A 24,674-nucleotide genomic window follows, 5' to 3' on the forward strand; every position below is an offset into this window, starting at 1 on the left:
AACCCTGTGCCACTTCTTAAAGCCCAAACATCCGATTCCACGTCAATAGAAGGCACTCGGATTGCACGTTTTAGAACTTTTTTCACCTACAGGCATATGCTAGCAAAACTTGCGGGCTTCGTAGCCTTTGACAGACATTTAGACAACATTTATTGAGTTTCTGTAAGTGTCAGGACCTAACCACCAGGACTCTACATTCTCCCGACTTCACAGAATTTAAATTTTTATTGTGCTACTTTATTCTGGAGCTCATAAATGAAGCACGTCTTCGGCAAAGAAATGGAGGTAAAAGGGAAGGGTGCAACTTGATTACAGTAAGAAATTGCAAATCCTTTGTATGTTGCTTATTGATTTAGTTTGTCATCCACCGAGTCCAGTTAATGTTGCCTGCTGGAAAATTGCCTGGTCTTGTTGGTTTGATTTTGTAAAAATAATCATAATTGCAGTGAGTTAATGAGTACAACTATCATGTCGTGTCCAGAAAACAGCATTTCAGAGCACACCCCGCCATCCGCATTCTCTCCACCCCACCTTCTTAGATGTTGCGGGAGCTGGGGGCTGGGGAGGGCATCTAGATGTCCCATTTAGGGCTGAGCACTGTCGCTTATTCTCATCGGGTTTTTTGGTTTTTGGTTTTTGGAGACAGGATTTCTCTGTGGTGTATTCACCTGGAACTCGCTCTGTAGGCCAGGCTGGCCTCGAACTCAGAGATCTGCCTGCCTCTGCCTCCAGAGTGGGCATTAAAGGCGTGCATTAGGATTAAAGGCATGCGCCACCGTTTTGTAATTAATGGAATCCACCTCTAGATGGAGACTGTCCTTAAGAATTAATCTAGTGGGATAGGTCAGGGGACTTGGCTAGAGGACCACCCCTAGGAAGATGGGTTCATATTGTAATTTTCCTTCCCAGGATTCCCACCTCCAGTGCATTGTCTAGAAGCCAGCATGAAGTGTTCACCTGGGTCTGTCTGTTCAGGTCTGCCTGAAGACTTTTTTTTTTTCTTTCTGCCTTTTTCTTTAAGATTCTAGCCAGAGCCTAAGTATGCTTTTAAACTCCCTAACTAAAAGCTTCCTTGCTCCTTCTCCAAAGTTTCCCTTCCTGTCATGTGGCTGCTGGTCTGCTCTGTTCTCTTCCTCCTAGCATTTCATGGTTTACAGCTCACCAGCCTTAGAGTTTTCCTTGTTCTTGAGCTTCTGCTTGTGTCCATTTTTAAACTCTTTTATTAACAAGACTAAGAACCCCAGGAAGGGAACTCAATTTCCTCAGTATCATATGATGGCTCTGCTGGGACTACCCAAGATTTCTTTCCTGCCTTTTAATTCCTTTTTAATTTTTTTTTTTTAAACAGGATTTTGTGTAACAGCCCTGGCTATTTTGGAACTCACTCTGTAGACCAGGCTGGTTTCAAACTCACAGAGATTCACCTGCCTCTGCCTTCCAAGTGCTGGGATTAAAGGCGTGCGCCACCACACACAGCTAATTCCTCTTTTTAAAAGACTTACTTTTATTTGTGTTTATATGTGTGTGCACCTGTATAAGATTATGTGCACCACATGTGTGAGAGGACCCAAGAAAACCAGAGGGTTTGGATCACCTGGAGCTGGTGTTACAGGTGACTGATGAGCCAGCTTACATAGATTCTGGAAACCTAAATTCAGGCCTCCACAAGAGCAGTACCTGCTTTTATTTATTTATTTTGTTGTTGTTTTGGGTTTTTTGTTTGTTTGTTTTTCGAGACAGGGTTTCTCTGTGTAGCTTTGGTGCCTGTCCTGGAACTCACTTTGGAGACCAGGCTGGCCTCGAACTCACAGAGATCCGCCTGCCTCTGCCTCCCGAGTGCTGGGATTAAAGGTGAACGCCACCACCGCCTGGCCTGCAGCAAGTGCTTTTAATGGCCAAACTGTCTCTCCAGCTCCCTGCTTCTTAATTCTTTAATCAGCAGAGAAAAGGAACCTGTTCCTTGACCTCTGAACAGCATCACTTTGACCAGTGATGAGTCTCTGCATTAACTGCTGTCCACTGCAGAAGACTTCTCTGACTAGGTAAGGTTGAGAGCAGTGCTAATCTCTGGGTATAAACAAATACTTAAAAGGCAGTTTAACAATGTGTCCATCTAGTAAAACAAGTCATGGGTTTCCTCCATAGGACCTTAACCTCCTGAGCCATGGACTTTGACAAGGTTTACTGTCTCAGACATGAATTCCTTCCTGTGGAGCAGGTCTCAGAGCCAATCAGAAAGCAGTTGATTTTACTTATCACCTCCATGCCGCTAATACACCAGTGGAGTTGTCTTGCCTAAATCCTATGTTTTAGAGCAGCCCTTTTCTATGGATGTTTTTATTTGTACACTAAGTTAACTACGTATAAAAAAAAAAAAACTACTTTATATTCAATGTTGGCCAAAAATTCAATAGTTTTCTTTGTTTTAAAAGGAGGCTCTAAAACATAGGCCTTCCGAGAAAATGTTTTCTTCCAGTTATCCCTTTAAAATCAGGTTTTAAATGGGAAAAAAAAAATGCTTTATAATTGTAGCCGGAGTTTTTCTGTCCTGACTGCCTGGTCCCAGTTAAACACACAGAGGCTTCTATATTAATTATGAATGCTTGGCCAATAGCTCAGGCTTATTACTAACTAGCTCTTACATTTAAATTAATCCATTTTTACTAATCTATGTGTTGCCACGTGGCTCATGGCTTTACCTGTCCTCTAGCATGTCTTGTTCCCTGAGTGGCTGTTCGTGTCTCTGTGACTCTGCCCTTCACCCCCCCAGCATTTTCAGTTTGGCTTTCCCGCCTCGCTTTATTCTGCCTTGCTATAGGCCAATCAGCTTTTTTATTAACCAATGAGAGTACTACATATTCCCAGCCTGCAGAAGGATTATTCCACAGCGTATAACAGATGTGCTTGGAATTATAAAGATCAGTTTTCAAATGAAGAATCATTTGAAATAGTTTCAGAACTTGTCAGTTTCATTGCGAGTGTTGAATGTTCAAGGTAGGCTGGCCAATTGACATGTTTTCTACTCTTCTAACAAGTTAAGAAAATAGTAAAGCTTAATAAAATAAATATTTGTGAAGAGAAATTGCGTACCTGCTTTATTGAAACACTGTTTGCTTCACAGTGAGAGTTCCTGTTTCATTAAAGCACAATTAGAACTCACGGCAGCTGATTCATATTTCAGTTGGACTCCATTGTATCCAGTAGCCCTCATCACTGGTTTTTATTACCACAACATGTATTATTTCCCAAGGGCCAGAGTTACTAATCCAAGCTACTTAGTAACCCAATGGACCTCTACCAAAAGTAGACCAAGATAGTTTCCCTATTTGCAAGGTAGACTGGCTTGGGCCATTAAATTAGTTACTTTAAAGATTGCCTTTATGAGCACCGTGTGACTAATTAGGCTCCTTGTCTTATGTTCACTGATGATGATTTGTGATTCTCACTTGCCATATGGGTTGGCTATCATAGAGTTAAGCAGAGAGGTAAATAAATGTTGACAGAAGCCTAAGGGAACTTGACTATCATCTGGTAGGTTTCAACAGAAGCAAAAGGAAGAAGCGATTGGAGCTTTGGTAAATTCGGGGGTGGGGTGGATTGGGGGAAGACTGCCTTCAGTCTTTAGGATTCAGACGTAAGTCATGAAAGGAAATTGATATGGTGGTGAGCTGGGGATTACTTTATTTTATTTTTGAGACAAGCTCTCGTATATCCCACAGTGGCTTTGTACTCTTGACCTTTCCACTTCCACCATCTCAGTGTCAAGGCCAAGCCTGAATGGGGGAGTTAAACTCACAAAAAACCCAACAGTATAAAGGGTTACTGATGCATTGGATAAAATAGTGTTGTTTAGAACGGTGTGGGTCTCCAGACTCGCAGCAACTACCCCAGGAACTTGTGGGGTGAGGCCCAAAAATTTGTTTTTACTAACTTCTAGGGATACCCCTGTGGAACAGTGGATTCCAGGGGTTGAGAGGTAGTTTGGATTTTTTCAAAATGCTTCAGAGCCGTCCCTTAAGATGATTTAAGGGGACGTCTACAATTTTGTTATTTGTTTGTTTGTTTGGGTTTTTGAGACAGGGTTTCTTTACATAGTCCTGGCTGTCCTGGAACTCACTATGTAGAACAAACTGACCCAGAATTCACATAGACCTGCCTGCCTCTGCCTCTTGAGTGCTGGGATTAAAGGTGTACAGCACCACGTCCACTTTACAATATAATTTATGACGTGAGTTTGTTCTGGTGTTTCTCAGCCTTCCCAATGCGGCAGCCCTTTAGTACAGTTCCTTCTGTGGAAAAAATTATTTTAGTTGCTACTTTATAACTATAATTTTGCTACTGTTATGAATCGTAATGTAAATATCTGTGTTTTCCGATGGTTTTAGGCATCCTTAGATGCCCTCTCTCCCCAAGGAGTAGGGACCCTTCGGTTGAGAACCACCGGAAGTAGGGTTAGATTTCCTACAGCTGCGTGGAAAAAAAGATTGTAGATTGCATCCGGATGGTTTCCCACATGGAAAGGTAGCCATTCAGTCTTTCAAACTTAAGTTGCAACAACGCTGAAAGCATTTTTCTACCGTGGTTAACTTCAGACACCAAAATTTGTTGTTTTGAGACATTGTGAGTCTACAATTCAATCGCATTGATTTACATTCAAGCAGGAAGATGTTCAGCAGGGCTCCCCTTCTTTGGGTGTGCTGGGTCAGCCAGCCTGGCAGGTGGCAGGTCTGGTGGGGCCCGGGAGCTCAGCGCTGCCCTCTGCCGAGCGTCAGGGAGATGACCGCGGTGCAGGGCCGCGCGGGGCCAGCGAGGGGAGCTGCAGGGCAGCTTTTCCAGGGAAAGCGGCCGGTCGTCCCCACTAGAAGCCACTCTGCCTTTTGTTTGTTTTGCTACTGGAGGCCGCGGAGCGGCGAGTGCCTGCTGGATGCCACGCGCTGCCGGGTGTGGACTTGCGGGGCTCGCCCGCTCCGATCCCACTACCCTTGCCTGCCGGGCCCGCTCCAGTGCACGCGCCGCCGCCGGGCTGCGATCGCTGCCTGTAAGTGGGGCTGGGGCTGGAGGGCTGCGCCGCGACCTGTCGCTGGGTGTTGGGCGGTACCGGCTGACCCGAGCGAACTCACAGCCAGGAAGGCTAGGGAGGGACTGCGGCTTTCTGGGTAGACCCCGCGGTCCTGTGGGTCTCACTCCTTTGCCGAGAAAACTCCCGACCCCAGGGCTCTTGATGGGTGTGTTTACCTTTCAGTCTGCAGAAGTGGAGCATCCTAGGCGACTTGAAACCTCTGGCGGGTCGGGGCGGGGGATCCGGATGGGGATGCGGGTGGGTCGGTGCTGACGACTTGGGCTTACCATTTGCCTAACTAACTAGGCCCTTGGCAGCCCCACAGGGGTCTGAGCAAGAATACTCAACACTTACTCGCAACCATTTTCCTCCAGATTTCCTTCTACACTGATTTCTTTCTTACCACTCCGACCAGATGTTTGGAGGAAGATACTGAAAGATTTTTTTTTTTCATTTTCAGAACGACCATTTGTTTTGTGGTGTTAACCTTTTAAAAGTTTGACGCTAGCATTTATGGCTTGTACAAGAGGTAAAATTAATGTGTCTTTCTGCAGAGGCGTGTATTCATTTCCACTTATTAAAGAGTAGCTTTCGCTAAGGCTGAGGACATTCTACCCTGGATGTTGCACACCGGACCGGATTTCTGAGCTATTGACAGTTTTTGTTTTATAATTTTGACCCCAGCACTCTTTGTAGTAAGAGGAGTTTAATAGTTAGCAGTTTTCACCCGTTTCCTGGTGAGTTGGGGCTTCAGGGTGTGTCCCAATAATGAATGGTGCCCTTGCATCATATAAAATCGAAAAGAGCTTTCAGTTAGTGTGGTCAGCATACACCTTATTTGAAATATCCGTGTCTTGACTCTATGCCCAACTGTGACAGGAGTTAATGTATGCATAAGTATGCACATCTGAAATAGTTTCTGAACAAAGCACTGTAATTCGGTAGATTCTTTACATCCTTCCCAGGGACCTAGGACTGTGGAACACTGGGAAGTCAGAGTAGAACTGAGGACAGTGCTGGGAGTTTGGGGGTTTTCCATATAGAGTTTCTCTGTGATGTCCTGGCTGTCCTGGAACTCGCTGGCTGGCTGGCCTCGAACTCAGAGATCCGCCTGGCTCCGCCTCCCTGGTGCTGGCATTAAAGGCATGTGCCACCAGCACCCGGAATGTGCTGGGGTTTTTTTTTTTTTTTACTTCAAATGACATCCTGGGTCAGCCCCTGCCTCTTAAGGTGCAACCTTACAGTGGCCCCGAACACTTCCTGCTTTTTCCTTTCTACTTTGCCTTTCCCTTTCTTCAGAGTCACACTGGTAAGTGGGTGCGAAGAAGGGCAGCCTCAGCTGTCAATGAGACCAACCAGTTTCTGATCATGGAGGAGTGTGCTGTAGGGTCCATGGAGCCTGCCTGAGTAGTTTATACTAGTCACAAAGAAATCACTTTTCTTACTGAAGTGTCTTCCCTATGTGCCATGGTAATTGTTAGCAGGATGAGGAGCTGGCCGTTTGGAGTTTCACTTACTGACTGTTGAACGCCAGCAAAGCCCTTCTCTTGGTTTCGCTCTTCTATTCCCCCTCCCCATAGCTTTTTAAGGTCCCCAATAAAGCTGAGGATTGTTTCGATTTTCAAGCACTTGGCTACCTTTAACCATCCTTCCTTCCATCCTTTGTATCCGTGAGTCATCAAGACCTTTGAAATGTGTTTCCTACAGCTCCTTCCCTCTACATCTAATCTAATCCTTGCCCTTCCCTTCCTGCAGCTTGTAGCACTGACACCACCTTGTAGTTAGCGTTCCATGCCTGTTAGTAAGCCCTCGTCAAATGTTTGCCCGGGGAGCAAATGAATGAGAAGCTTCCTTCTCTGTTCCCCTCATCATTCTATTGCCCTTGGCCATCCAAGTTTTTCACGTGATCACTTTGTTATATTTCTCCCGGCCAAGCGGCCCTTAGTTGTCTCTGTCACTTATCTCAATTCTACACTAGTCCATCTGGTTTTTCAAGGCCTTTCCTAAGGGGCCTCATCCTTCATATCTAATTTCTTTGTGCTTAATGTTTTACGGTGGGGGCCAGACTCCATCACCCAGTGTCACCATGGTATTACTCTCTTTAGAACCTCTCTGTCCACACTCTCCTGTGTGAATAGTACCCATCCCTGGGGGATGATATTGTTTTGTGTGTTTGTAAATATGCTCGTGTGTGTATATGTGCAGGTACATGTATGTATAGATGTGTATGGCCAGAGGTCAACATTGTCTGTCTCAAGTGGGATGTCCTTCTGTATCTGTGAATATGTATTGCTCTCATTGGTTGATGAATAAAGCTGCTTTGGCCTATGGCAAGGCAGAATAGAGCCAGGTGGGAAATCCAAGCAGAGATACAGGAGAAGAAGGGCGGAGTCTGGGAGATACCATCCAGCTGCCCAAGGAACAACATGTCAGCAAACTGGTAATGTCACGGCCACATGACAATACTTAGATTAATAGAAATGAGTTAATTTAAATGTAAGAACTAGCTAATAATAAGCCTGAGGAATCGACTAAACATTTATAATTAATATTAAGCCTCTGAACGGTTACTTGGAACCAGCGGGCAGGAGAGAAACTTCTGGTTACAGCTGTCTTCCTCAGTCACTATCTCATGTCTAGAAGCAGAGGATCTCACTGGTCCGATTAGATTACAAGCATGCACCTCTGCGCCTGGTTTTGGCTTGTGTGTGGGTGCTAGGGATTGAACGCAGGTCTTTGTGCTTGCACAGCCACTACTTTATCAACTCCCAAGTCCTGTTGGGTTCTATCTATTTTAATTACTCATTTCTCCTTTGTTCATTAGCCTGTCGTAAGATGTCTCTCTAATTGGTCTAGGTATTTTAAGTCTCTTAGACCTAGAGCCTTATTTTATGTCTGGCAATATGTCTGTGGTTTCAGAGTCAGGCAAAATTACGGTCAGGCTCGTCTCTCCTTTACAGTCACATGGCTGTGTTGGATTCTTCCAGGATCACTCTCCTCCTTGAACCAGTTGTAGTGTGAAGACCATCTACAGTGCCTGCTCAGGAGTGGCCGACCAAGTTCTGCCTGTCCCTTCACAGGGACGGCCAGAGTCCTAAACAGGTGGCATACCTTTGGTAGATTTGTAGTAGACATTTCATAGTTGAACCTAGAGGAGGGCCAGGCTAACCATGTGGTGGATCTTACACTTACTAAAAGTGCTGCCGGAGCTTACATTATTCCTGGCTACAGTTCTGTTTCTGGGATCTGTTGCTATTTTTCCTTCTGAATCTTGCCAGGAACATTTCTGCCTTAAAAAAAAAAAAAAAATCAGCAACCTCTTCTACTTCATTTTGTGGGATCTTGTCAATTTAAAGATGTATTTATCTGCTTGTGGAAGATATCTATATTCATTTGTTTGTTTTGATTTTTGAGACAGTGGTTGTGGTGGTTTGAACAAAAATGGCCCCATAGTCTCATAGGGACTGGCACCATTAGGAGGCGTGCTCTTTCTGGGGTATGTGTAGTCTTGTTGGAATAAGTGTGTCACTGGGGGTGGGCTTTGAGGTTTCAGAAGCTCCAGCCAGGTTCAGTGTTACTCTCTCTCTTCCTGCTGCCTGCCAGTCGGGATGTGGAGCTCTCAGCAACCTCTCCAGCACCATGTCTACCCACGTGCTGTCATGCTTCCCACCATGACGTCAATAGACTGAATCTCTGAGCTGTAAGCCAGCCCCAGTTAAATGTTTTCCTTTGTAAGAGTTGCTGTGGTCATGGTGTCTCTTCACAGCAATAGAAACCCTGACCAAGATGCAGGCTTGCTCTGCAGCCCAGGGGGCCAGGTGAGCCCTCAACCTCCCAGGTGTTGGGGTTGCAAGTGTGAGCTATCACCCTGGCTTTGGCTGTGTGTGTTTACGCAGGACTACTTACCCAGTGGTTTCTGGACAGAATTCCGGGAATGGTGACCGTTGTAGTTTCGTCTCTGTTGCTGGGATAGAACACGTTGACCAAAAGCAGCTTAGGGGAGGAGGGTTTATTTTACCTTATGGGTTGCAGTCCATCACCGAGGGGGTCCAGGCAGGAACCATAGAGGAGCACTGCTTGCTGACTGGCTCACACACAGCTCATGCTCACCTACCTTCCTAATGCAGCCCAGGACACCTGCTGAGGGTGTGGTGCCACCCACAGGGGGGCGGGGTGTTGTCCACCCCTTTCCCCATATCAACAATCAAGACAATCCCACATAGACCAATCTACACAATCCTTCAATTGAGGCTCCTTCTCAGGTGACTCTTAGGCTGTGTCCAGGTGATGGTGAAAACTGACAAGGACCGTGACCTTTCTGTATACGCTGATGTGTAGATTGAGAATCAGTGTCTCACTTAACTAACTGTTCATTCTCCATTAACATTCTTTGAAGGCCATGCCATTTTTTTTTACAATTGAATTTTATTTATGTCCTTTTTATTTATTTTTGTGGTTGGATCTCATTGTGTAGCCCTGGAACTTGCTATGTAGCCAGACTAGCTTTCGACTCAGAGATCTGCCTGCTTCTGCCTCCTGAGTACTGAAATTAAAGTCGTGCACCACCCCACTCCATGGCATTCTTTTTTTAAAGACAGGATCTTTGTAGTTCAGGCTTGTCTCAAACTCAGGACAGTCCTGCCTTAGCCTCCTGAGTGCTGGCGTTTCAGATGTAAGACACCACACTTGGCCTGGCCATGACATCCAGAAAAGGGCCTGGGACTAGTGTATCAGACTCTGTCTGTGGCCTTGAGAGTTGATAGATGGCGTGATTGACTAAGAGGTGTGTGCTGGATGAATTAGACACATTATTCTGAGATCACAGTGTAACCATGGCCTGACTTAGGTTAGTGTTTACCTTTGGACTACAGCTCTAACTTCCTTATGAAGATACACATGTTCTGGCCAGGTACGGTGGCTCACATCTATAATTGCAGCTCAAGAAACTGAGGTCTGTAGATTGCTGTGTTTGAGAACAACCCAGATTACATAGTGAGTTCTAGGCCAGCCTGGGCTGTAGAGTGAGACCCTATCTCTAACAAAAACCCCCCAACAACTTATTTTGTAAAAAGACTTATTATAAGTAGTTTTTTTTTTTAAATGTAACATTTATAGGCATAGCATAATGCAAGGTAAACATGGCTAATATGGCAGCTGTAGAGCCCACAGTAAAATGTAGTATTCACAAGCTGGAAAGATGGCTCAGCAGTTAGGAGCATTGGTCCCTTGAGCAGAGGACCTAGGTTCAATTCCCAGCACCCACATGGTAGTTCACAGTTATCCATAACTAAGTTCTGGGGGATCTAATACACTCTTCTGACCTTCGTGGGTGCCAGGCATGCACATAGTATACATACATACATGCAGGTGAAACCCTTATCCACATGAAGTAAATAAATCTAAAACTTAAAATAGTAATAATAATAATGTGATTCTCCAGAACTAAGATGAAGGATTGCAATATCCAATTACTTACTTGACTGTACCATCTCTAACTAAACAACAAAAATCTGGTGTGCTTCAAGATGTGAAACTTTTTTTAAAAATGATTTATTTATTTTTAGTTTGTGTACATTGGTGTTTTGCTGCATGTCTGTCTGTGTGATGGTGTCCAATCCCCTGCAACTGGAGTTACAGACAGTTGTGAACTGCCATGTGGGTGCTGGGAATCGAACCTAGGTCCTCCGGGAGAGCAGCAGCTATCTCTCCAGCCCCCAAATGTGAAACTTTTTAAGCTCTGATGTAACACCCACAATTGGACTTTTTTGATGTTCACACCTGACTCTGTAATAATTGTAGTTGGAATGCAGACATAATAAAAATACTCTATGAAATTACGAAATTACCCTCTTAACTGTGCCTGTGAGCTGAAGTCTATGTTTTTTTAAGATTTATTTATTTGTTATGTATACAGAAGAGGGTGCCAGATCTCATTAAAGATGGTTGTGAGCCACCACGTGGTTGCTGGGGATTGAACTCAGGACCTCTGGAAGAGCAGTCAGTGCTTTTAACCTCTGAGTCATCTCTCCAGCCCCTGAAGTCTATGTTTAAAGTATATACAAATATCATGTATATACAAACATTCCAAAATAGCATGCTTCTTCATAGACTTGTAGTTCACAGAAATGATAGTTAATTCTTTTGTCTTCTTGGATTTTCTTTCTTTAAAAGTAAGTTTATTAGAGAATGATTTCAGATGGAACTGAAGGAAAGGAAAACAAGATCTTTCAAGATCTACATGGTTTTCAAAATTACTGCACAGATTTTTAGAAGGACCCACACTTTTGTGCCCGAGTCCTAATATGGTTGACCTATTTTGCCAAAAAGGGGACTGTGAGGAACGGTGGTGGGGGTAACTTACTGAAACAGGAAGTCACCTACAATCAGCATGGCACTTTACGCATCTATAAAGTGCTCATCAACACACCTTTTTGATGGCTATTCTGTGTCCCAGCTGTCTGCTAGATTCTAGAAGCTAGGAATGCAGTTATAATGATGCTAAAACCTCTGCCCTCCTGGAGGTGGAGTCTGGGGTAACTATACCTTTGTAAATGTGGCCTTGTAAAATGATTTCTATGGAGAGTGTTTCCATTTACATAGGGGTTTCCTGTTTGAGGGGTTAGGAAACTATGACCTGGGGACCAGGTCCTGGCCTCTGCCTGTTTTTGTGAATAACGTTGTAGTGGACTACAGCCATGCCATTATTTCTGTGATGCCTGTGACGGCTTCCTGCCTACAGTGGCAGAGATGTGTAAGCCCTTGGAACCGCAAGTATTGCTGGTTCTTCACAGAAGAAGTTTACTGATCCCTGCTCTATTTTGTTTTTTTTTTTCATATTAAGGTGCCATTTCATCCTTAATGCATTTTAGTGAAGCAGCGTAAGCAGCGTAAAGCCATTCGTAAGTTAAACATGTTGTAATCCCAATTTGACAAGATTTAGACTCACCATGGGAACATACCACCCTGAATGTGGGTTGTACCATCCCAAGGCTGGAGTCCAGGCTAGGTAAAAATGAGAAAAGGTGCTGAGCATTGGTGAATATTCATCTCTTCCCGCTTCCTACTGAGGATGCAATATGACCAAAGGCTTCCTTCCACAGTGATTTCCCTGCCATGATAGCTGCACCTTCAAACTGAGTCTAGAGGAACTCTCCCTTCAGTTTCTGGGGCATAGAAGAAGGAAGGCAGATGATTGATGTCCTCCTCTTGTGCAGTCAGTGCAATGGCTACAGGCATCTTTAATGCACTCCTTTGTTAGGGTGCAGGCAAAGCAAGTTCTCTGGAAGGAAGTGTCTTTCAGGGTCATAGCTGCTATTCCTAACAGGAAAAAGTCGTCCAAGAGTCAAAACGCATAGAAGATTTATTTTAGTGTGTACAGGTGCAGAAATTAGGTCCTGGAGGGAGGAATAAAAAAGACGTACTGTTTTCAGGCAGCTTTATAAGAGAAATTCACAATATTAAGTTACTCTCATAAAGTTCTTACACATTTGAACTAAGGTCCAAAAAGTCATTAGAAACCTGTAAGATGAAGTGCATTTTGGGAGGCCCATGAGAAGGTTCATTAGGGGCTTGTACACAAGCAGACTCACCATGGGGCTGTGGAAGCTACAGGAAGGACCTCCAAGGTCAAGGGCTGGGGAGCTCTTCCTGAGGGGCTGGAAAGTGTGAGTGGCTTTGGAGCTCACAGCTAGAAACCCTCAGTTTGCCCATAAGTTTATCTTTGTATATAATTGTGAAACTGCATCCTTGACCATCAAGGTTCCAAAATAAAGAATGGCCTATGGTTGCACTGGTCCAGGCCTGTTTTCCAGGCTGTGAATGAGCATGGTCCCTGATAGGAGTGCCTGGTCATGAACAGAGAGGGGAGGGAACTGGGGCAGAGCACAGGAAGGTTTTTGCCAATGTTACCTTGCTAGGAAAATGGTAACGTTTATTTCAAACATTTGCCAGAATGCTTTGAAAGAAAGCCGTTCCCTGTTTAGATAGAGCATTATCCAAATACAAAAGGCTCCCCAAACAGCGTGGAGGGGCCTCCCTGTGGCTGGAGGCCTAAGAGGCCTGCATCTCCAGCAGCTCTGTGCTGTTCACCCTTCTTCTGCTGTAGAACTTCAAAATGCTTCCAGAGAGCTCAAACGATTCACTGGTCTTTGTTTTGGCCATGAAGAAAGAGACACACTGAGTTTTCTGTACCCAAGGAGGTACCGAAAATAAATAGTGAAGTCTAAACTTCCAATTTGGGCCAGCCTCCGAGAACCTGCTGTGTGCCAAAGTGTGCATTGTGAAGGCACAGAGAACAGAGAGGTGTGGGCTGCATCCCTGCAGAGGACTGTCCACTGGGTCACCCACCATGGGGCAGAGGCTGGAACAGATGTAGACAGACTACTATGACATCGTGAGCAAGGATCCTTAGCTGTATCTGTCGGTGGGACAGGACAGGAGGTCTAAAATGGATGTGTGAGCTGACCTAGGAAAGAGGAGGCAATTCTTAACTTGGAGGTTTCCTGGTCAGCTTGCTTTAGTCAGATACATTGTAACAAAGGCAGAAGTAACCGATGCAGTACCCATCCGTTCGTGCAAAAATGTGGATACGCAAATATGGAGGCCCTCACAACTGCAGAAAAAGGTAATAGTTGGCGTTTTTACCAAATCGTAAGGAACTCTACAGTGTACAGCTGCCCTCTGCTTTTAGGCTGAAATCCTAGTGAATCATGGGTAAATGTGGAGAGGAGCAGGGAAACTTGAATCGGAAGTTGAGTTTTATACAGTTAAAGATACTAAGTAGTTTTGTGGTTACTTTTGGTTGTTTTAAAACAGGGTCTCATGTATCTCAGGCTTTGGGTGGCCAAGGGTGACCTTGAACTTCAGTGCTTCCTGCCACCTCTTTAGGAGTGCCAGAATTACAGGCATGCACCACCACACTCAGTTTATGCAGTACTGGGCATTGAACCCACCATACAGGAATCTTAAAGGCCCAAGAGAAACTGCACATCAAAATACTCCAGGGTGAAGAAGGGACGCTTCTGTTTTGGCCAGCTAGTTCTCCAGGCATCTCTTGAGTGATAGCAGAATAAGACATTAAGACATTTCTTGTTGTAGCTTTATGTTGTATTTATGCCTTGTGTTCTTTCAAAATGGAAATGCATGGTAGAGGGAAGCTTGAAAGGAACCTCAGGCAAGTAGACAATCACCTCTTCTACATGTCTCTGACTATAGCCTGTTCAGTCATTATGACTGCTGTGTCTTAGGAATAAAATGGCTCGTGTGTTGAAGGCGTGGTCCCCAGCTAGTGGATACAGTCTTTGAGAACTGGTTGGATCCCGAGAGTTCTGACCTACCCGGTGGATTCATGATTTGACAGCGTCATTGGATGGTGATGGGAACCTTCAGAAGTCAGTCCTAGTTGGAGGAGGTAGATCACTGAGGACATGTCCTCTAGGGCCCCCGTGAGTCTCTTTCTGCTTTCTGTTGGCCATGATCACAGCTTTGCTCTAATGGGCGTGTCCACCCTCTGGCTCAGAGGATACGTGGTAGAGGATAATTATGAATATATCCAACATAAATCATAAACTTCAAACATTAAGAGATATTTTTGTGGGTTTGTTTGGGTGGTGCTTTTTGTTTTGTTTTGTTTGTTTTTGTAACTTGAGTGTGTATTTCCTAAGTGTGAGCTTTGGAGACAACATCATTTCACAATGTTATAGGTTGGTCATGCCTGGTAGCACATCCCTTAGTCACAGTGTTCTGCTTTTCTACAGTCCAAAACCAGCAAAGCCAACCAACTGTGGTTGAAACTTTGGAAACAATGAACCAAAATCTATCATTTCTCCTTTTAAGTTGTTTGTGCCAAGTATTTTTAGACGGTGATGAAAAACTGACCCAATAATGGTGCTGATGATGAAAGTCAGTTTATTACCGTCCTGTCAATGGAGCCTTCACCTGCTATCTGGAGTGCTTTTAGTTGTTCTTGATAGAATAGTGTGCCCAGCATCAAGGACATTTAATTAGGTCATCCAGCAAGAACTCAAAGGCAGATATGTTCAGGGAGTAGACAGCAGCTCTGCTAATGGCAAACAGGACTGGGCTCATGTCTTTCTGTTCACCCTTAACAGATGTTCTCATCTTTGCCATTGAGATCTCACAGTATAGCACAGCTTTATACAACCACACTCAAGACAAAAACTCAGGCCGCTTCTCTGTCATCGATCTTATTCCTACGTACAGCCCTCCTCTGCCCTCACCCACTCACTTCCCTTTTGATAGCATGTGCTGGGGCTGTTGTCCCATCTCGAAACAGTTTTTAGTAGGCTTAAATTAATGCTTAGGACTAGAGCAGGTGGCTTCTAGACCTGAATCTGCTAATCTGGGATAAAACCAAGGTCCTATAAGCGAAGGAAGATGAGTCATGTTGCTGTTGAGTGGGCCAGTGGTGGCATCTGCCAGAGCACCCTTTCTTTTTCTTTGCATTGTCTATCAGTCACCCTGTTGTGTCCCAGAAGAACTGAGCATCCGTTCCCTACTTGAGCCACAAAAGTAATATCTGAACAATCCTGATCTCAGACATTTAACCTCTTCTTGCTTGAATATGCTTAGAATTGGTTTTTGCTTGGCTTCCCGCCTGGTGCTAATTTGAATAACACCACTTTATTCTTTCAGTATGGAACATAATTAAGCATGGAGAAGGAAATGACTACCTGTGGTGAATGGTTCTGTTCTCAGGATCCATACATAATGCAACTAACCTTTTCTCTAATATCATTTTTGCATACTTGAGAAAATTTTATGGCTCCCCAACCTCCTTTGCCTCCAGCATTCTGTGCTCTCATTGAGGACCCTCACTGGGTTCTTTAATGTGTCTCTGTAAAGTTTGGCATCCAGACGTGAACAGCAGCAGTTCAGCTTGCTTTGAGCCCAGCATTGCCACGCTGCACAATCCAGTAGACACCATTCCTGTTGTGTTTTATGTGAATGAAATGCCATGAAATCTTGACGTATGTCAACTTGGTCTGAGTATTATGTTTCTAAATTAGGTTCCACTAATGTACCGTCTTGAGGGGGAAAGTGGAACCTTTAGAGCTATTTGCAATTGCCTAGTGAGCAAGTCCAAAGGTTGTTTGGTTTTAGGGGTGGTTTTGTTGATTTTTGTTAGTGTGTTTGATAGTTAATTTGCAGTTCAAGAAGGGTCCAACCCAGGCCATGTGCAGCTAGGCATATCCTGTACCACTGAGCTACATCCTTAGCTGAGACATATATTCCACATCCCAAACGGTGTCTGCTCCTGTTTCTGATGAAGTCGGGCCGATTGCCTTTGTGTAGGCCTCCATCATACGTCACTCAACCGTGGCAGTGGCCCCTACACTCTGCCTTTGCTTTCTCCTCTCTAACAACTGTTCAGTCTCTGGGGGAATCTTCCTCTTGTGTTTCTTGGCAAGACTCTGGAGGTTTCCTTCTGCAAGATAAAGACTAAACCTCCTGTACATACACAACCCCCTTCATAACTGGGCCCCACTCTGAGGTGGTATTTCCTCCATTGCCCTTGCCTTCCATGCACCCTAGCCCTCCCTGGAGAGCTTTCAAAACGATCAAAGCTGGTTCCCACTCACTCTGCCTCTAAGGACTAGGCCAGCAAAACTTGACTAAAATTATACATGGTCAATTTGACATCAGTGAACGAAGAGGCACTAGACCGATCTGTCATGCAATCATTATGTAATTACTTGGTATAACAGCATACAAAGCTGCTACCCTGACACAGTGTCAGTCAGATCTTGCCATAATAATTGATTTTTGTTTCTTGATAATAATGACAAATTGTAACAAGGAAGAACTGTTAGGGTAATTGTGTGTTGAGTGGTTCAGGGTATCTTAATTTCAGTGAGGTACTTCATTCATAAGTAGTTTTCTTAGTAATCCAGGAAAGCATTGTTACAATTATCCAATTTAAGTGGATAAGGAAATAGTGGTGCATTAGCTATAAAGCAGAGGCTTTTGTTAATAATTGGTAGTATAAGGCTATTGCATAAAGAAAAGCAGAGGTGCCCACACACCACTGTAATATAATCATTATTAAGCTTTAGTCAACACAATTCATCAAGGAGGTGGAAAGGCTTGAGAGGATTCAGAGGTGCGTGCCAGAGATAATTAAGGAATGGAAAATGGGTCCTATGAGGAAAGCTGTGCAGTGAAGGCTGCAGAAAGCCGAGCAACACATGATGACTGACTTTATGTGCATACACACTTTCATGACATGGTTTCTTCAGAACACTAAACATGTAGAGATCAGCTTGAATAGCAGTGTGCCAGGTTGGTTAGACAGGAAGCAAAATGCCTAATGAACTAGGAAACGACAACAGGAAGTGCAGCCTGGTCATAGCAGTCCCCCTGGTTTTAAAAAACAACTTACCGTTATCTAAAAAGCAGAGCAGATGGAACCAAAATCAACCAATCAATCAATGTGTATTTATGGGGCTAGCAGAGTGGCTCAGCAGGTAAAGGTGCTTGCAGCACAAGCCTGGTGGCCTGAGTTCGATCCCCAGAACCCATGTAAAGGTCCAGGAAAAGAACTGACCCCACAAAGTTGTTCTCTGACTGCCACACTCATGCCAAGCCACACCTGCCCGTCTCCCGACACCATGCCCTTTCACATACATAACATGCACCAAGATACAAAATAATAATGAAAATTTAAAGATAAAGAATGTAGTTCATAGCCGGGCGGTGGTGGCGCACACCTTTAATCCCAGCACTCAGGAGGCAGAGCCAGGCGGATCTCTGTGAGTTCGAGGCCAGCCTGGTCTACAGAGCGAGCTCCAGGACAGGCACCAAAACTACACAGAGAAACCCTTCCTTGGAAAAAAAAAAAAAAAGAATGTAGTTCATTAATTAGATGAGTCTTGACAAATCAGAGTCCCAGTGAGTTGATTTGTTGTTTGTTGGGTGGGTGGGTGGGTGGATTTCTGGAAGATGATTTATCACGGTGGCTTGGGAGTCTTAATACACTACAGAAGCAGCTATGGTCGCCGTAGAAAGTATGCACACTACCAAATAGATGAGGATGAAGACGGTAAAGGAGGGACCAGGCGGTAAAGGAGGGACCAGGCGGTAAAGGAGGGATCAGATGGTAAAGGAGGGACCAGACACAGCACTGCCGCCGTTTCTCGGCTATGACCAGATCCCCTTGGTGTCAGATTGAAGCGAGGCCTCGATGCCAATAGTCCACGACGTGATGATCACACGTGGAAGAAAGGGAGTTCTGGGAAGGGCATGGCATGCAAATCCGCATTTGTATGTTTTAAAGGAAGGTAAACTGTTCAGTGTGGTCTATATGCCTTTTTAAAAGATTCCCCTCTTTCTACTGTTTTGAGGAGAAGCTTTTAAACTTTCAAGCTGCAGTAATGTCAAGTTTACAGAAAAGCTACATGGAAGCTCCTCTGCATGCTCCTCTGCATGCTCCTCTGCATGCTCCTCTGCATGCTCAGACTAGTACAGCGAGCTACAGAGAGCTGGCTGCCTTCAGCAATGGAGGTTTGTTTCTCTCAGCGCTGGGGGTCGGGAAGTCTTAAGGCCAAGGTTGTAATGGATTTCTGCAGGTGAGGTCCTTCTTCCTAATTTATAGATTGCATGCAGATGACTTCCACGTGGCAGGTGTGGGGCAAAGGAGACAGGACACTAATCCTGTCGTACCCATGGGACCTCATTTTTAACCCAATTGCCTCTTTTTAGGCTTAATTTCCAAATGCAGTCACCTTGGGAGTTAGAACTTCTCCTTACAGATGGGAATGGGGTGGGGATACAATTTAGAACATAGCACACCCTTTATTCTGCTTTTCTCTGTTAACATTTTATCCAATTTGTCCCAGACCTGCACATATGCACGCATACACACAGAACGCTGATGGTGCTCAACTTCCCAGTGGTTCAGTTACAGAGTTCCGGCTTTAGGATGGAGCCCAAAGTGATATGCATTCCATAGAGACTGCGCTTGGAGTTCTCGGTTTTGATCTCGTCCCAGCCTTGTGTTAGGTGGTACAATACTTTCTTGATGTTGAATAGTGACAGCAAGCTACAGCTCCCAGGCAGCCTTTCCGTCAGAGGGTGAACAGCTGATCTCTACAGAGGGTGCTGCTGGCGTCATATTGTGTTTTGTGTTTACATCCCATCATGTCTACAAAAAGTGCACATCTGTGTGTATAGAAGCTATTTAATACTTGATGATAAAGTAGCCCAGCTGTGTTTTGAGCATGTGGAAGGTAGACAAAGCTAAGGGATGGCATTTGGAAGGATAGGAATATCAGATGCATTTTCAACTCACATTATTTTCACCTTACAGTGGCTTTATCGGGACATAATCCCATATGAAGCTGTAATCACATCCATTATTGTCCTTTATCTCTAGATCTTTCTGTGTATTTTCCAACAATAACATAAGTGCTATCACTGAGCCACAGCATATGCATCAGCTTCAATAAATTTATGACAGATACAATATTTATCTAATTTGCTTTCATTTATCTGGTTGCTTCCCTTGACTGAAAAATGTCTTTTTATATAGCATTTTCTTCTTTTTCAGAGTAGAATCCAGTCAACACCTATGTTGATAAACATGGGCAGCTGAGAAGATATGGCTCAGTGAGTAAAGCGTTTGAAGACTTACTGAGTTTGAATCCTTAGCACCAGTATAAAAAGCCTGGTTGTACAGCTGTACTCCCAGTGCTAGGAAAGGGGGCGATGCAGAGAAAGTAGATCCTGGGGTCTCACTGTTTAGCCAGGCTAGCAAAACATTGAGCTCCAAGCTTAGTGAGGGACCCTGTCTCAATAAACCAAGGTGGGGAGCAGTAAAGGGAGACAGCCAGAATTGACCTCTGGTCATCATGTGTGCATGCGCAGGCCAGTGCCCCTGTGCCCACATGCATACACCACACACACACACACACACACACACACACACACACACACACACACAGATGTACACACATACACAAAGGTATCTGAGGTCCTCCAGAACAGAATGCTGGGATTGTGCCTTCAGGTTCCCCACTTTGCCCCTGGATCCCAAGTTTAAACCCTTATGCTTTCATTGCTGTGCTTTGTGTTGCTAGCATCCCTGTTTCCCATACAGCACATCTAGCTTTCCTTTGTGACTCAGTTGATTTGCTTTTCTTATTGCCTCCCTGAGCCCAGTTGGAACTGACCCACCTGGAAGCCAAGCCAACTAAGAACTGACCCACCTGGAAGCCAAGCCAACTAACCCTACTCCATATTCCCACCAAGCCCCCGGTACCCTGGGCCTACTTGAAATACCACCCCCCTCATTCCTTACCATGGCTAAGCTCTTTGAAAGAAGGGCCTGTATTTATGCATATGTATTAATATTTATGTGCTTTATGAATATTTATCAACCCACAGTGGAATACATCACTGTGAAGGATAGCACAAAGAAGTTGTAGGGAATCAGATCCTGAAGAACAAGAAGAAACCAAATGCCCGTCTGGGGGAAGGAATGAGCGGAGCGTGTGTGGGCTGAGCTGGACTCCTGCATGCTCTTGCAGTTGTATGATAGGGAGTAGGAAGTCAGGATTGCCAGTCTGTTCCCCAAGGAGTCTCAAGTCATGCACGTTTACAAGAACATAGTCTAGGTTTCTTTTTTTTATTGTTGTTTCTTAGTGTTGAGCCTATCATAGACACAGAAAATTTACAAATGATAGTAAAGTACTTGTATCTGCACCTGGCATCTCCATCTTAGGTAACCATGGAGCCATGGTCAAGACTAGAGAATTACTGTAGTTGTAATAATGTTACTGGCTAACTGCAGGCTCCGGTTCATTTCTTCAAGTCTCCACTGCCGTCCTTTCCTGAGGATCTTATTTGGGATCCTGTGTTGAATTTAGCTGCCATAGCTCCTTAATTGCCTCCAGCCTTACAGTTTCTCTGTCTGCTCTTGTCTTTTATGATCTGGACTCTTGAATCCTACTGGCCAGTTGATTGTAGAATATACTGTATCCTTCGTTTGGGGGGTCTGTGTGCTGTTTCCTTGTGATTAAGCTGACTGAGATTCTGCTTTTGTTGGTTGGGGGGAGGGATTGAGACAAGGTTTCTCTATATAACAACCCAGGCTGTTCTGGAACTTGTTCTGTAGACCAGGCTGCCTCCCGAGTGCTGGGATTAAAGGTGTGCACCACCCTGCCTTGCTGAGATTCTGCATTTTTAAGAGAATACTGTAGACTACATTTTGTTTTTGTTTTTGTTTTTCGAGACAGGGTTTCTCCATGTAGTTTTGTTGCCTATCCTGGATCTCGCTCTGTAGACCAGGCTGGCCTCAAACTCACAGAGATTCGCCTGGCTCTGCCTCCCAAGTGCTGGGATTAAAGGCATGCGCCACCGCTGCCCGGCTGTAGACTACTACATTTTAAAGCACACTGACTGGTGATGTGCTTTTCTCAGTGCATTACATCTAGATTTTATTAATCACATCTCATCCAGGATGTTGAACTTACCATTGACACAAGGATGTTTGGGAGTTTTGTTTTGTCTTGAGATACAGTCTCATTGGTTTGTTGTTGTTGTTGTTGTTGTTGTTTTTCGAGACAGGGTTTCTCTGTGTAGCTTTGCGCCTTTCCTGGAATTCACTTTGTAAACCAGGCTGGCCTCGAACTCAGAGATCTGCCTGGCTCTGCCTCCTGAGTGCTGGGGTTAAAGGCACATGCCACCACCACCGGCCTGAGATACAGTCTCATTGTGTAGCTCTGGCTGGCTTGGAACTCCCTTTTTACACCAAGATGGACTTAAACTCACAAGAGATCTGCCTCATTCTTACTCAAGTATGTCACTACCAGCAGCTAGGGAAGCGTTTTGGGTTTGGTTTTGGGGTTGGGGGGGGTTGTTGTTGTTTTGGGTTGGTTGCTGTTGTTGTTTAGTTTTGTTTTCTGGATTGCTTTTTGTGAAGTTCTCCCACGCCCCCGCCCCCCCCAGTAGTTAACCAGTATATTTTGAGATTATACAAATGTCCTGTTTCACCCACCCATTGCTTTCTTCGTGGATCAATGAGCCTCGCCTCCTGCAAGTCTTACCGTGGTATTTACTTAGTAGTACATTTCTCCTTGCCCCTTTCATTGTACATTTATTGACTGGAATTCTTTTGGAAGGAGAAGCTGCATAGACAGGAGTTATATGCAGGAAGTCATGTCCTTCCGTCGTCGCGTCTTTTACCATTAGAATCTTCAGATTGCTACTTTAGCAGTCACAGTATACCCTCATCGTCTTCATTAAGTGTTTATGTTATGAGTGTTTGCCTGAGAACATTGTAGTCACCTGGATTACAAAGCTTCTTTATTATAGGCAGACAGAGTGACTCTCGATTGTATGTTTTTAAAAAATCAATGACTTACTATTTTTTAAAAAAACCTACAACAATGGGTAGCACAGAAGCTGCTATATATCTCCTATATCGGCCTTGAATAAGTCTTTCTTTGTTCAGCTTCCAATCATCTAAGAGAAAAAAATAGAACCGTTGATGCTTAGCTGCAAATAGTTCATGAGACACATGTCGGTTTTCTTTCTGCCACGGTGTGGTACTGGCTTTCTTGCCTTTGTAGGTTTACACTGCTGGTTGTAGCTCAAGTGCAAAGAATGCATTTAGCATGGGTGCTCTTAGTTCAGCAGTCCCCATATACCATAGTCTTGCAGTTTTCCCAGAGAAGCACTGAATTGGACCTAGTTCATTTCATCCGTTTCCAAGCATTGTGTCTCTAGTTTTATGAAGACGTTTATTTGTATTTGAAAGAGAATATATAGGCCAGGAGTTGACAGCTTTTTCTGTGACTCCAGAGCATAACCACTCTTGGCTATACAATGTCAGAATCAGTTCTGCTATTATGAATAGAGGTAACCAGCAAGTGTAAATGTCCTTTGTCCCAATAAAACTTCATTTAAATGAATGAAGGGCAATCTAGTGACTACAGTTCACTGCCCATTGTTTTAGATTCCAGAAATACACAAACCCAAAATGTTCAAGAACATCTGTCCTAATCCTTCATGCTTTTCTACAGGCAGAAGACTGACCTTCGAAAATATGTATTTGGGAGATAATCACGTTCTATTGAATACCTTGTGCTGGTGCTGCCATCGAAAAATCTGGTTACAGTCTGGGGAGGCCTGCTGCTGCTGCAGGACTGAACCCCCTCGGCCCTGAGATGAGTGTCCCAACAGAGCAGGCACATCATGAATAGATACACAACAATCAAGCAGCTTGGGGATGGGACCTACGGTTCTGTCCTGCTGGGAAGAAGCATTGAGTCTGGAGAACTGATCGCCATTAAAAAGTAAGTGTATGCTTCACTCTTGTGAACTCACAGCCAGCTCTACCTATCAAGGTGCTTTAAACTCTGTTCTGTCCATTCCCTGTCTTTGAAACATGTCTAACGGGGAGTGGATGGGGGGCATAAAGAAGAACATTAGGCGATGATTCTAATGTTATAAAGAAACGGTACAGCTTATGATGAGGTGGTAGTGAAGTTAATAAACTTCATTTTCCAGGAGAGGACACGTGTTTATCTGGTACCTGCTGTCTTGGGTCACTCCCCCATATTTAGTGTTTTAGTGCAGACAGAGTTCAGACCAACTGCATTAGTTACCTGTTACTATATAGCAATTTACTCCAAACTTGTAGATTAGAACAACACACACACACACACACACACACACACACACACACACACACACACACACACATTGTATCGCAGTTTCTGTTGGTCAGCACAACTTAGCTGAGTTATCCGGTCCAAAGTCTCTTCTGAGGCTGCAATCAAAGTGTTGCTCAAAACTGTGCTATCATTGACAGCTGGGCAGGGGAGGGAGCTACTGCCAAGCTCACTCATGTGACTTTAGATTGCATTTAGACCCTTGGACGTTGTTGAACTGAGGGCCTAGGTTCTCTGCTGGTTGTCAGCCAGAGGCTGCCTCTCAGTCCTTTGCCATGTGGACTGCTCCAAAGAGTAGCTCACAATAAGGTGACTTGCTCCACTGAGATCTAGGCAACAGGAAAGCAGTAAGGGGCTGAGAGGCAGCTCAGTGGTTAAGAATATTTACTATTCTTATAGAGGATTAGAGTTCAGCCCCAGCTGAGCTACACAGTTCAACAACCTGTAACAGCAGTTACAGTTACAACAACTGTAACTCCAGTTCCAAGGGACCTAACACTCTCTTCTGGCTTCTGTGGCCACGTGCACACACGGTATACATAGTACCCTATTGTACATATATACACTAAATAAATTTTTTGTAAAGAAAGAGTGTTCTTAGATGGAAGTCATATCTTTTTACTCTTACAAATCAATCACAGAAGTGACTTCTTCTCAGAATGATGTACCCTTACTAGCTAGAAGCAGGTTATTGAAGGAGAAAGGGTATACACGGTTATAAATAGAGGAAGATAGGGGTCTTTGGGGATCATGTTAGAGTCTGCCTGCTGGGGTACCTATGCCCATCTGCCTTCTTACCATCTGCACTAAGTCCTGTAACCATTTAAAAATCATTTCCCAAACTGAACTTACATGCAGAGTACTATTGCACTTTTATTCCAGACCTGTTTATCCTTCTTATCGTTGTTTTGTTTTGTTTCTGT

At 44.3% G+C, this 24,674-nt stretch overlaps 2 protein-coding genes across 3 annotated transcripts in view; both read left to right on the top strand.

Moving 5' to 3' along the window:
* The first annotated feature begins 23 nt into the window (after positions 1-23).
* On the top strand, positions 24-23,243 carry LOC143274084 (uncharacterized). 2 transcript variants are annotated; one of them, XM_076575446.1, is made up of 2 exons: positions 24-285; positions 23,101-23,243. In XM_076575446.1, exon 2 carries the CDS (start codon positions 23,124-23,126, stop codon positions 23,241-23,243), a length of 120 nt encoding a protein of 39 aa, XP_076431561.1. In that variant the 5' UTR covers positions 24-285; positions 23,101-23,123. The 2 variants fall into 2 exon arrangements, with proteins under 2 accessions (XP_076431561.1, XP_076431560.1); XM_076575445.1 differs by lacking the exon at positions 24-285 and adding an exon at positions 4,888-5,038.
* The window catches only part of Cilk1 (ciliogenesis associated kinase 1), a 45,048-nt gene continuing 43,608 nt past the window's right edge, over positions 23,235-24,674 (top strand). The window contains exon 1 of the mRNA XM_006973711.4: positions 23,235-23,373. Coding sequence (XP_006973773.3) covers positions 23,273-23,373 — 101 coding nt within the window. The 5' untranslated portion in view covers positions 23,235-23,272. The remainder of the gene's footprint in view (positions 23,374-24,674) is intronic.

The sequence above is a fragment of the Peromyscus maniculatus genome, chromosome 7 (assembly GCF_049852395.1).
Source record: "Peromyscus maniculatus bairdii isolate BWxNUB_F1_BW_parent chromosome 7, HU_Pman_BW_mat_3.1, whole genome shotgun sequence".
Classification (NCBI taxonomy): domain Eukaryota; kingdom Metazoa; phylum Chordata; class Mammalia; order Rodentia; family Cricetidae; genus Peromyscus; species Peromyscus maniculatus.

Coding starts and splice junctions, on each gene's coding strand:
- LOC143274084 (XM_076575446.1), top strand. CDS start 23,124: ATGTATTTGGGAGATAATCACGTTCTATTGAATACCTTGTGCTGGTGC.